The sequence below is a fragment of the Galleria mellonella genome, unplaced genomic scaffold, assembly GCF_026898425.1.
Source record: "Galleria mellonella isolate WM207_F2 unplaced genomic scaffold, CSIRO_AGI_GalMel_v1 utg121, whole genome shotgun sequence".
Classification (NCBI taxonomy): domain Eukaryota; kingdom Metazoa; phylum Arthropoda; class Insecta; order Lepidoptera; family Pyralidae; genus Galleria; species Galleria mellonella.
The window spans coordinates 3,261,626-3,274,679 of record NW_026441983.1 but is presented as its reverse complement, the minus strand read 5'-3'; the positions used below and the strand labels follow the sequence as shown (position 1 = coordinate 3,274,679).

Sequence of the window (13,054 nt, the reverse complement as noted above, 5' to 3'; positions counted from 1 at the left end):
GTGGCCTATTCTATGCCGGGACCAAACAGCCCCCATTTCTTTCCAGTAGGTATTGTAAGAAGCGACTAAGCAAACTTAATGGTCGCGTTATGGGCTACAGCGTCTTTTAAAACTTGACTAAAGCATAATTGCGGATTACTGGCAAAACCCCCAAGGAGGAGACTTATGTTCATCAGTGGACAGTTAAAAGCTAATATTACCAGAGGGAGACTCTGTACAAAAGTCGATTGCTTAGTATCTCTGTCCCATTCGTGTTTCAGCCGTGAAGCAGTTGTGTTTGTATGGCTGTGTTTCGGTTTGAAGGGTGGGATATGGCATGAATTTACTGGGTACAGAGGAATAACACCTGAGTCCTCAGAAACGCGTGGGGGGTATCATGGACGAAACAGTATACTCTGTTATGTCCATGGTACTGCTCATGTGTATAGGCGACGGTTACCATTTTCCATCAGGTGGGCTGTCAGCTTGTTTGCCATTCTAAGTTGTATAAAAAAAAATATGACGATGATGATGAAATTAAAGTAAATATTTATGATCCTTCAACAAGATACGTACATTCACCGATGACTTGTGTGGCCACCGGTATCAATTTCAAATTTTTATTTTTATTTTCGAACGGGTACGGAGTGATCCACGTCACCTGAAATCCAAATTATGGTTAGTATTAAAATTTATTAATATTTTACGGGAACTAAGAAGACATTTGTCTGCAAAGAGCAACAAAGTAGAGTTATGTAAATAAGTAAATGAGTTTTAGTGTTTTGATTCTAAACAGACATTCTTTCACCAGAGGCAGACTTTGTACAAAAGTCGTTTGCTTAGCCACCTCTGTCCCATTCGTGTTTCCACCGTGAAGCAGTTGTGTTTGCATGGCTGTGTTTCGGACTGTGATTCCTTAGTGTCTAGCGTATACCGATAGCGCAGGTTTTTTTTTTTTATACAACTTAACATGGCAAACAAGCTGACGGTCCACCTGATGGAAAGTGGTAACCGTCGCCTATAGACATGAGCAGTACCGTGGACATAACAGAGTATACTGTTTCGCCCATGATACCCCCCCCCCCATGCGTTGCCATTCCTGAGGACTCAGGTGTTATTCCTCTGTACCCAGTAAATTCACGCTACCATATCATTTTCATCAATAAAAAAAATAATGCGAAACTTTGTGAGGCTGCATGGGACTTCGTTACTATTTCACACAAACACTACTGAATGGATTAGATTGAAATTTGGTATATAGGTACATCATATCCTGCCCTCGCACATATTACTTTGTGTACTGATTCACGCGAGCGATACCGCGCTGTACAGCTAGTAAATTATACATTATACTCTGTTAATTTATTTAGGATCGCCGACATTTTTTTTATTTTTATACAACTTAGAATGGCAAACAAGCTGACGGTCCACCTGATGGAAAGTGGTATCCGTCGCCTATAGACATGAGCAGTACCATGGACATAACAGAGTATACTGCTTCGCCCATGATACCCCCTCATGCGTTGCCATTCCTGAGGACTCGGGTGTTATTCCTCTGTACCCAGTAAATTCACGCCATATCCCACCCTTCATCTCAACCGAAACACAGCCATGCAAACACAACTGCTTCACGGTTGAAGAGGTACCCAAGCAATCGACTTTTGTACAAAGTCTCCCTCTGGTAGAAGACATAAGACATAAGATACAGCGAAGCATTTCAATACACTAGTGGATTAGCTGTTCTATGTTAGAGGTAACCACAGCATGCCTTGTGTTTGAGAAACATTAAAATGGAATAAAATTGTTAAACTATTGAATGACATAAAATTAATTGTGGAATGAGCTCCCTGCCGAGCTTTTCCCAAGAGACTACAGTATGGGGTTCTTCAGGGTCGGCAACGCGCGCGTAATACCTCTTGTATTGCAGGCGTTCATAGGCTACGGTGACCGCTTACCATCAGGTGGGACGTATGCTTGTTTGCCACCTCAGTGGTATAAAAAAAAATTTACATTCACCCGATGATACCTAACAATTCAAATTACTTGAAATAAATTTAAATCAAATTAAAAATAAAAAAAAAACATAATGGCGAGTGAATGACATTAATTTTTTAATTTAGACATGAACACAGAGTGACTGTCAAAGTGAATATCAAGTTCAGGCTTGCTTATATCGTCTATGGTACTGTTCATATCTATAGGCGATAGTTATCATTTGCTATCAAGTGGGTCGTCAACTTGTTTGTCATTCTAAGTTGCATAAAAAAAAAACAAAAACACGTAAAAAAACATTTGTTTGTACAAACCATGTTATCTGAGAATTAATATTCATGTATATTTTTTGTCTTATATTGTTTCATTTTAAATCTATACATCTATATATATTTTTTTTAATGGATGATAATGGAATGGTAACCCCGCCTGCGCTATCGGTACACGCTGGCGGGGCACCAGTGAGAGATGATAGGTAAAGATGAAAGCTAATCGGTTAGCCCATCCTGAAGAACTAACCACGATAGTTTCCAGGGGGAACCGCGTGGAGGTCGACCTGATAGGGTGTTTTGCTGGCAATGGGTCAGTTAGACCCCATTACTAACTATCTCTCCCCCCCCCCTGCATACATATAAGTAATGTTTACATACTTGATGACCGGCCTTCAGCAAAGAGTCCACAACTCCCTTCCCGAGGTGGTTGTGGCTACGGGACGGTATAGCAAATACACACACTATGTGGTAACCAGAGACCTTGGCTGCTGCCATGCACAGCAGCAGCATGCATGCCATGGATTTCATGTTGGCTGGAAATATAAATGAAGTATTTAGTGTCATAACGATACGTGGAGGCATACCGGTATTTGGCGAGTTACTGGTATTTGGAGAGATATCGGTATTTGAATAGATACCGGTATATGGCGAGAAACCGGTATTTGGCGAAATACCGATATTTGGCGATATACCAGTATATGGCGATATAACGGTAATTGACGATATACCGGTATTTGGCTGTATACTGGTATATGGCGATATACCGGTATTTGGCTATATACCGGTATTTGGTGAGATACCGATATTTAGCGCGATACCGCTATTTGAAGAAATACCGATAATTGGCGAGATACCGGTATATAGCGAGATACTTACCGATATTTGACAAAATTTGTGGAAATACCGGTCTCTGAAGAAATACCGGTATTTGGAGAAAACTATATTTTGAGAGATACCGATATTTGGACACATACCGGTATTTGAGGGATACCAGTATTTAACGGCAAACCTATTTTAACCATTACACTGTTTTAATACTTAAATATCAACAAACAGACAAAACAAATTAATAAATAAAATAGTTATATGAAAGTTTTGACGTTTGTACGTATAAGAAGGTTACATAACAAGTGTATAGGTATGAAAATTAATTAATTAATTGTACTTACAAATTTTAAATATTTATTAAACTATTTTTACACACAGATAGGAACAAAATCAATAAAAAAAAAACTAATTAAAACACTTTCAAATTACATAACGTTTATAACCTTGCAATGTAGTATGTATTAAATATATTGTAGTTTTTTCAATGTACAATTTTATCTATTTATTACATTTTTATACTGTACCTACTTCAGTTTTATCAAAAGACGTGATACAAAATAATAATGAACGTTAATCAAATCACTGATTTGCTTAGTCACACGATATGTTTTTTTTTTTTAAATGGATAATAATGGTATGGTAACCCCGTCTTCGCTATCGGTATGCACCGGCGGGGCACCAGTGAGGGGTGATAGGTGAGGATGAAGCAGGCCAGTTAGCCCACCGTGACCAATCTAACAATATCCATATATGTACAACAGGGTGAACAAGAAAATGTCAATCTTCTCTGAAAATAAAATTAAATGTAAGAGAAAGATAACTAATTGGCTACTAACATTGTACAAAATAAAACTAAATCTAAAACTACAAAACTATAAATATTACACTACAATATACACTCTCTCTCTCTCTCTCTCTCTCTCTCTCTCACACACACACACACACACACACACACACACACACACACACACACACACACACACACACACACACACACACACACACACACACACACACACACAGAGAAGAGAGAGAAACATTACACTCAAAACACATTCTGCATACATTCGTCTTTATAATATAAGAAATACCAAGAATACTTGCCTCACAATACTTGTATTGATGTAATAATGTAGACGTTCAGTAATATATTGTAAAACTCCGGAGAGAGCCTGGAGATCTGTAGTACAGGTTTCGACCTAGTTCAGACACCAGACTCTCACAAGGGTAATAATTTTAATTTAAAAGTCCTAAATAGTCATACAATGTAAAATATTCCTTGTGACTAGTAAATAAAGATTATTTATTATTATTAATAAATCTGTCACGATGGTTTCCAGGCGGAATCACGCGGAGGGCAACCTGATATAGTATATTGCTAGTAATGGGGCTACTAATCCCCATTACTAACAATCCCTTCTCCCCCCACTAAATTGTGTATCCGCATTATTGTTTAAATAAAGTTATATTCTCAGATGATATAGACAGTGTATCTCCATACAAATAATTCATGATAAACGGGTCAACTTTTTCATACAATTTTGCGTGATAAATTGTTATGAGTGATTCCTTTATAACTTCTATATTTATTTTGTTTTATAAAATGCACCTTTTTAATGCGCAAAAACTCATTTTATTTATTAAATAATTAAATATAGATACGTCAAGGTACATTGTGTGCGTGAGTATATAGGACATTAATAAAAAACTATATTGCAATATATACGGATCCTCAGACATCAATTTTGAAAGCAAATGGCGGCCATTTTTAATACTTTTTGTCAGAAGTGTACACGGATCTTCAAAATTTGATTTGAAATGCAATTAGTCAAATAACAATGGTTCTTTGGATAAAATATATATTATAAAAGAATAATAAATAAATATATATATATTTATATTTTCTATACACTAGCCTGCTATGAATTGAGAAAAATAGCAATTGACGGTGTATCTTTCGTCCTCTTTTTACTAATTATATTTGCATAAGAAGAAAGGAGGCAACCATATGATTTACAGTTTTAATTTTATCATTCCCTCTATGTAATTAATTCCTTGTTCTTTATGTATTTATCTATTACAGATAAAATTAAATTCTATATAGGAGATAACGGAATATGAACGTAATGATGACTGTTTACAATTAAAAATAACAACCAGGGCCGAACTGAGCATGTTTTTTTTTAAATAATTTTGAGTATTTAAGTTGCATTGTTAAGGCGTCCCATACTCGGTATTGGATATGGGTGACGGGATGCCTTTTATGCTAGGTGCATTATAGGCAATACACTTCGTTCACCTAGGAAAAACTGTTATAATATCATAACCTTCAAGAAAAGAGTAGTGTTGCGGGTGATCATGGACGGAGGTAGTCACTTACCTACCTACTTATATATATATATATATATATATATATATATATATATATATATATATATATATATATATATATATATATATATATATATATATGGATAATTCTCAAAAAAAGTCGAAAATAGCTTTATCGAGTTAATTTTTTTTTTAACTCAGTATGGAATTTAATCTTGCTTAAGTGGTAGTTTAGGTCTTGTTTAATGAAAATAGTATGGTGGTCCCCAACTTTTTTAAGTTTCAATTGAAAATATGAATAAATAAAAAAAAAATCGAAAATGAGGGAATGACAAATTTGTAATGATTTCATATACAGTTGTACATTAATTACAAACGGAATAATGCACCAATTATTTATTTACTTAAAAATACAATAATTTAAACTATCATATAACAATTTGTATCAGAAAATATATTATTCCCTCACACGGATCATTCCCTCATTAAAAAATTTTAAGAGGGAATGACGATGAGGGAATGACGAAACGAAACAAAATTGCCATAAACTCAGAGACATAACCTTACATTCTTATAAACTGTGAACAGTATTTCATTACTACCGAAAACATATAAAAATACGCTACAAATATTAAATAAAAAAATGCTTACCTTGTGATAACATTACATGAGGGAATGACATGGAAAAATGTAATATTAAAAAAAAAAAAAAAAACTTGTTGTTAAATTAATTTTAACAAAACATCTTTTCTTCCACCGCCTGCTCTAGTATAAACTCTCAAGACCAATAATGCCAACTACAAAAAAATTTGATGTGGGGCTTGGTAGGCCTTTAAATATTACTCCAATCACATTGTTTCATAACAGTGAGGGAATGATAAGTTGTTTGAGGACAAATTTTGAATTATATTTAAAAATATTTTCATTCGCATTTCTTAAACTATGAACTTATGTAGGTATAGTCAATACTATCCTATATGAATAAAAAATAAAAAAAAAACAAACAATTTATAAAGAACTTTACGTTTTTGGTTAATGATTTACTTCGAGCTTAGCGCTTGGGACATAGTGAGGGAATGATTTTTATGGTACTTTTTTGGACATATCTTTTTTGTTTATCGTATAAAAAAATAATTTGTTTCATAAATTTGTACATCTAGTACGGTAGTTTTATTTAAAAAAAATAAAACTTATAATTGACGACGATCCTGGTTTACATAAATCATCAAGGACATCAATTTCGAGTTTTTTTCAGAATTATATATATATATATATATATATATATATATTTAAAAATCTGTTATTCAGAAAATAGTATTGGATAACAGACAGAATGACCCTGTCGATATCGACATTTTGAATAGACATTATTGTACAACACAATAAATAATTATCTTATGTTTTTCATTGCTTTTCAACCGACTTTAAGATAAAGGAGATTCTCAATTCGATTGTATTGTTTCTTATATTTATTACTTCATAACTCCGTCAGTTATAAAACTGATTTGGGAATTTCTATTTTTGTATTTAAAAGGATACACTTACAGTAGATTAATTTTGAAGTTAAAATAAACACAACTGATGTCGATTCTTTTTGTGGAACACAGTCATGACGTGGTTGCATAGATTCATTTCTTAACTTTCCTAGCTTTTAAATAACGCAGTGATTACTTTGTGAATGATACACCTCAGAATAATTATGTAACGGACTTCAATTTGGAGGTCAACGACTCTCTTGAAGAGAAATTACCTGTAACCGGTTATTTTTTTTATTTAATGTGTGAAAATGGTATGGTAACTTCGCCTGCGTTCTAAGCTGGCGGGGAACCGGTGAGAGATGATAGAGTACGGACAAAACCTGTAGGTCTACCATGAAATGTTCTCCGAAATTTCGGGGCCGAACGAAAGATAAATTTGATGTTAAAATTACATAATAATAATATTTTATTTATTTTTATTTATAATATTTATTTATTAAATACAAAAAAAAAAAATTACAACAGCGAGTACATTGGACCCCGCACTAGGAGAACCTGTATCGCGGGAGTCCATATGAGATTACCAAGACACGGTAGTTTACAAATATAAATTAAATTAAAATACTAAGCCAGTTTTTCGAAAGCAACAAGTTAAAATGAAGTGCTTCGTGAAGACATGCGCATAAAACAGAAAATTATGTAAATACTCTAATATTACATAAATAAATACATACAATTAAATATACTAAAGACATACACTACTATATACGAATATCAATAAATGGTATATAATATTAATTCTGTGGCATCGTAATCAAGATTTTGTAAATATCCTTGTATCCTATGTTTAGCTTCCGCATTGTTAAGACCATCCAGTTTGCAGAGATTATTAAGTTTTTTTATATATAAATGGGCACGAATAATAACTAAAGCGCTTTGCGAATGCAGTATTAATGCGAGGGATGATTATTTTGCGCCTTCTCTGGTCCGAAGGTTTTTACACAATACATATCATTTACAAATAATACTAATAACTTTCATAATATGTTAATTAATAGATGTTACTATAGCCTCAATGAATATAATAATTATAAACATAAATAAATAATTATTATTAGTCAAAAATATTGTCTCATTTTAATTTGTTTTGATTCACTATATAATTTTAAATGTTACGTTTTATATATTGTTAAATAATGCATGTACTTTATGTAATTGTTTCATATATTCATATACGCTTATATAGCAGGACATGGAGATACCATTTAACTGATGTAACACCTTAATTTGACCCACGATCCATAATAGAGGCATTTGTATTTGTAATAAATATTTAAAATGTTAAAATATTGTTCCTTTGGACCTTTATTGTAGGGTTTATATGGAACAATATGTTAAGCTCCATTTACTAGGCCGATTTCTGTATTAACCCTTAAAAGCCTGATTTTTTAAATCAAATTAAAAAATATATAAGTGTACCCTTTACTGTTTACAAATGGAGAAAAATAGTAAAAAAAAAATCAAAACGATATTTTTATATATTTATTTTGAAAAAAAAAAAAACTTTTAGTAACATGTAAACAGCTAAATATTAAAATAAAATCGATTGTAAGCGCCCAATGCGATTTATAACCCCGGTATCAAATTTGAAACTTCAGGTATTTAAGGGTTAACGAAAACAAGAAATTGAGTCCGAAAATTAGGAAGTTTGTTTTATGGTAGACCCCCAGATTAGTTAGCCAATCGGGACGAAAAATCAACAAGAATAAAACATGATGGTTTCCAGAGGGAACCGCGTGGAGGTTGACTTCGTGGGATACATTGTTGGGATGGATTACTAGTCCGGGATTACTAGACCGCATTACTAACAATCCCTTCCCCCCTAGTAATAGGATCTAGCAGCCCCATTACTATACTTATTTAATAATTTGAAGATGCCTGATTTAGAGGTGAAATGAAACACATGTCGCAAGGGAAAGGGATTGTTAGCAATAGGGTATAATGGCCCCATTCCTATCAGGTCGACCTCCACGCGGTTCCCTCTGGAAACCATTGTGTTTAAGTCTTGTTGTTTTCATCACAATGGGCTAACTGAGCTGCCTTTTCATTCTCATCTATCATCCCTCACTGGTGTCCCGCCAGCGTATACCGTTAGCGCAGGCGGGGTTACCATTCCGTTTTCACCCATTAAAAAAACACATGTCGCAAAATGTGCTAGAACGAAATTGCAGTCGGAGATTGTTGGCTAATTTGGAAAATTTTGGTGCTTTTGGTGATAATCATCATCATCATCATCATCATCATCATATAAGCCTTCAACTATCCACTGCTGAACATAAGCCTCCCCCTTGGGGAATTTTGCGAGTAGTTGCCACGCTTGGCAGGCGGGTTGGCAACCACAGTCAGGCTTTAAAGATTTTTTTTACAACACAGGGGGCAAACGAGCATGCGGCTCACCTGACTGTAGTCAGTTACTACCGCCGCCCATGATCACCCACAACACCAACGGCATTGCATGTGTACTGCCGGCCTTTTAAAAGGGAATATGCTCTTTTCTGGAAGATTATTTTGTCGTATCTTTAAAGATGTTTTAAGTGGGACACTGCTGCCCATCCCTCGCCATCCTTTAGTCGACTTTTACGACACCCACGGGAAAGAAAGGGGTGGCCTGATCTATGCCGGGACCACACGGCCATTTTCTAATAATAATAGTAGTCAATCGTCAAGTGCTGGCAGACACACACACACACACTAAAACACACACACATACACATACATACAACAAAATAATTCTAATTAAATTACTAGTGATATGGACTTCCGCAGGATAACGCCTTATTTAGTACAATAAAAAAAAAACTTGTTTTGCGCAAAACTTTCTTATTGCTTTGGTCCTTTACAATGTTTTTTTTTTCAATGGGTGATTATGGTATGGTAACCCCGCCTGCGCTAACGGTATACGCTGGCGGGGCACCAGTGAAGGGTGATAGATGAGAATGAAAACAGGCCAGTTGGCCCATCATGATGAATTAATCAGGAATTAACCACGATAGTTTCCAGGGAGAACCGCGAGGAGGTCGACCTGGTTGGGTATATTGCTAGCAATGGGATTCTCAGTCTCCATTACTGACAATCCCTTTCCCCACTATGGTCCTTTACAATTGAACTGAGGTAGGTTTTATTATATTATATAAAAAAAATTGTACATAGACAGACACCGGAAGAGTTATAAAAACATAACTTGGACCGTACAGAATGTATTATTGCTAATTTTAATTAAATTTATATGTGCATATATATTAGTATGTATGCGTGCGTCATTACTTGCGTGTGCGTGCGTGCGTGCATGCGTGCGTGCGTGCATGCGTGCGTGCGTGCGTGCGTGCATGAGTGCTTGCGTGCGTGCGTGCATGCGTGCGTGCGTGCGTGCGTGCATGCGTGCGTGCGTGTGTGTATGTGTGCATGTGCGTGTGTGTGTATGTGTGCGTGTGCGTGTGCGTGTGCGTGTGCATGTGCATGTGCGTGTGCGTGTGCGTGTGCGTGCGTGCGTGCGTACGTGCGTGCGTGTGTGTGTATATACATTCAACTTTTAATATACTATTTTATTTGTTTATGTAAATGTATGTAATATTTTGTTCAGTATTAGTCATAATATAATAAGTACAATAACAATTTGCAACAGGAAAAAGTCACAATAAACAAAGAGAATCCCCGGTGCATAATATGAAAGAGACTGCTAGACATCCTATGAACCTATTTTAACTATATTATAACTATTTAATAGTGTTTTGTAAGCATGGATAATATGGATACCGATCCGATATCTATGTATTGGGTTTCTCTACATATTGATGGTGGAAAAACAGGCCATTTAGCCCATCATGATGAATTCATCAGGAATTAACCATGATAGTTTCCAGGGGGAACCGCAAGGAGGTCGACTTGGTTGGGTATATTGCTAGCAATAGGATTCTCAGTCTCCATTACTAACAATCCCTTTCCCCCCAATTAGTGGGGGTTAGTAATTGTATTTATTGACTCTATTGCTAGAAAGATGTACTACCAGAGGGAGACTTTGTACAAAAGTCGATTGCTTGGGTACTTCTGTCCCATTCGTGTTTCTACCGTGAAGCAGTTGTGTTTGCATGGCTGTGTTTCGATTTGAAAGGTGGGATATGGCGTGAATTTACAGGGTACAGAGGAATAACACCTGAGTCCTCAGGAATGGCAACGCATGAGGGCGAAACAGTATACTCTGTTATGTCCATGGTACTGCTCATGTCTATAGGCGACGGTCACCACTTTCCATCAGGTGGTCCGTCAGCTTGTTTGCCGTTCTAAGTTGTATAAAATATATATATAAATATATCAGATCGACTTTCACGCGGTTAATTAAATATTTATTTATTTATTTTAAATACCCCCTTATTCGCAACAAGTCAAATCTCTCATAAACCTATTTTAGCTATTGAACTGTTTTGTCTCTTTCTTTTGTATTAAATTCCCAATTCGAAAGAAAGTGACGAAGCAGTGTTATAATTAAAATATATTTGTAGGAGGTTTTAGTTTTTATGATTATTTTTGTCAATTTATTGTAAATTTAGGTGTATTTATTTATTTTCTTATTTATTTATTCATTAGTACATATATGTGTACATGGCGGACTTAATGCTAAAAGCATTCTCTCCCAGACAACCGTAGGGAAGTGTCAGAATACTCGAATGCGGTACTAGTAATTATTGATATACATACATACTAAAATTACATATATAAACGAATAAATATATATAAATAACAAATATATTTACATATATATGATATATACTATATTATTAATGAAATTAATTAAGAATAATACAAGGTACTTGCTGCTCGGATAAAGTAAAAAAGTGAGCGTGAACGTATACATGGCCAGTATTGCATTCCATTGCGGTTACTCTGTGCCATAGATTATTTGTTTATTTATTTTTAAAAGCTACATCAACAGTGTAAATACAGACATTAATTTTAATTGATATACAGGGCTTGCATCTTGCATTTACACCAATTACAGACGTACACAACGTTTGCTTGAGTCATCGATTACATATTACCAAAACTGGCATCAGGAAAAACAATAAAAAAAAAAGAACATACAGGTAACAAACATGTGAATACTTAAAATATGCAATTATTAAAATTATTAGAACAGTGCGCACAGAATTAAAATTATTGGTTGTGGAAAAATTATGGTAGTATTACGAGAGAATTTTTAGAATTTTACTCTTGAATGAGTTGGGATGGTCGTGAAATGTATCAAGATTGAGGGGCTCGTTACAGGAATTGTACGCGTTGATTAACCTCGAGACTGGAGTATGCAACCCCAAATTAGTTAGATTATATATTATTATATTATATATATAATTTGTACTATCATCAATATCAATCGACACATATAACAAAATCGTAACTGGTCGCTGTCCGTACATAGAAGATATATAAGAAAATCTATTATAAGGTGGCTTTATGAACGTAATAGAACGCAAAACTTGAGATTTGAATGCAGTTTTCACTAATACGTTGTAATTTGCTCCACTTAACATTTAGTGTTTGTTTTATTTCAATCGATTCATAAATAAACAAGTTATATCAATGTAAGGAATCACATATAAAATGCTATAAAATAACCGATCAGTTGAATTGGCTGAAACTTTATGAAGGTATTAGGTACGTAATTATCATTTAAGTATATAATACAATGAGGAGCGAGTGATTTCTTAGAGGTAGCGCTAATGAAAGTCAAGCAACCCCGGCCGTGGTTCCAACTAAGATGGGTGACCACAATCTGTATTATATGCGATGGCGGCTACTTTTTACCGCAATCAGTAAATATGTCCCGGCCATGCGGACCAAGTCGCGGACGAATACTAGTAATATAATAAAATTGTAACCTCTTAATAAAACCAATAGATACTAAGTCAATACTTTTGATTCCCCCCCCCCTTGTAGGTATGTTTGTTCCGGCATCACGTAAATACTACACCGAACTGGATGCAATTTCCACAGTTATATTTCTGAAAGCTTGACTTAAAATTAGTGTATATTTTACCTTGATTTGTTTTCCTTCTTCTGAATTCCACGTTGTTCGAAGTAGCGGGAAAAAGCTAGTAAACAATAAAATATTATAGGTACCGC

At 34.8% G+C, this 13,054-nt stretch overlaps 1 protein-coding gene across 1 annotated transcript; it reads right to left on the bottom strand.

The window, feature by feature from the left end:
* Positions 1-419: 419 nt before the first annotated feature.
* LOC128201545 (uncharacterized) lies at positions 420-2,809 on the bottom strand. The gene is made up of 2 exons (XM_052898891.1): positions 2,622-2,809; positions 420-640 (listed from the first exon to the last, which is right to left on the bottom strand). Exons 1-2 carry the CDS (start codon positions 2,805-2,807, stop codon positions 530-532), a joined length of 297 nt encoding a protein of 98 aa, XP_052754851.1. The 5' UTR covers positions 2,808-2,809; the 3' UTR covers positions 420-529.
* Between the last annotated feature and the right edge of the window lie 10,245 nt (positions 2,810-13,054).

Coding starts and splice junctions, on each gene's coding strand:
- LOC128201545 (XM_052898891.1), bottom strand. CDS start 2,807: ATGACACTAAATACTTCATTTATATTTCCAGCCAACATGAAATCCATG. Junction 641..2,621: donor TGCTGAAGGCCGGTCATCAA/GTATGTAAACAT, acceptor TTTGGATTTCAG/GTGACGTGGATCACTCCGTA.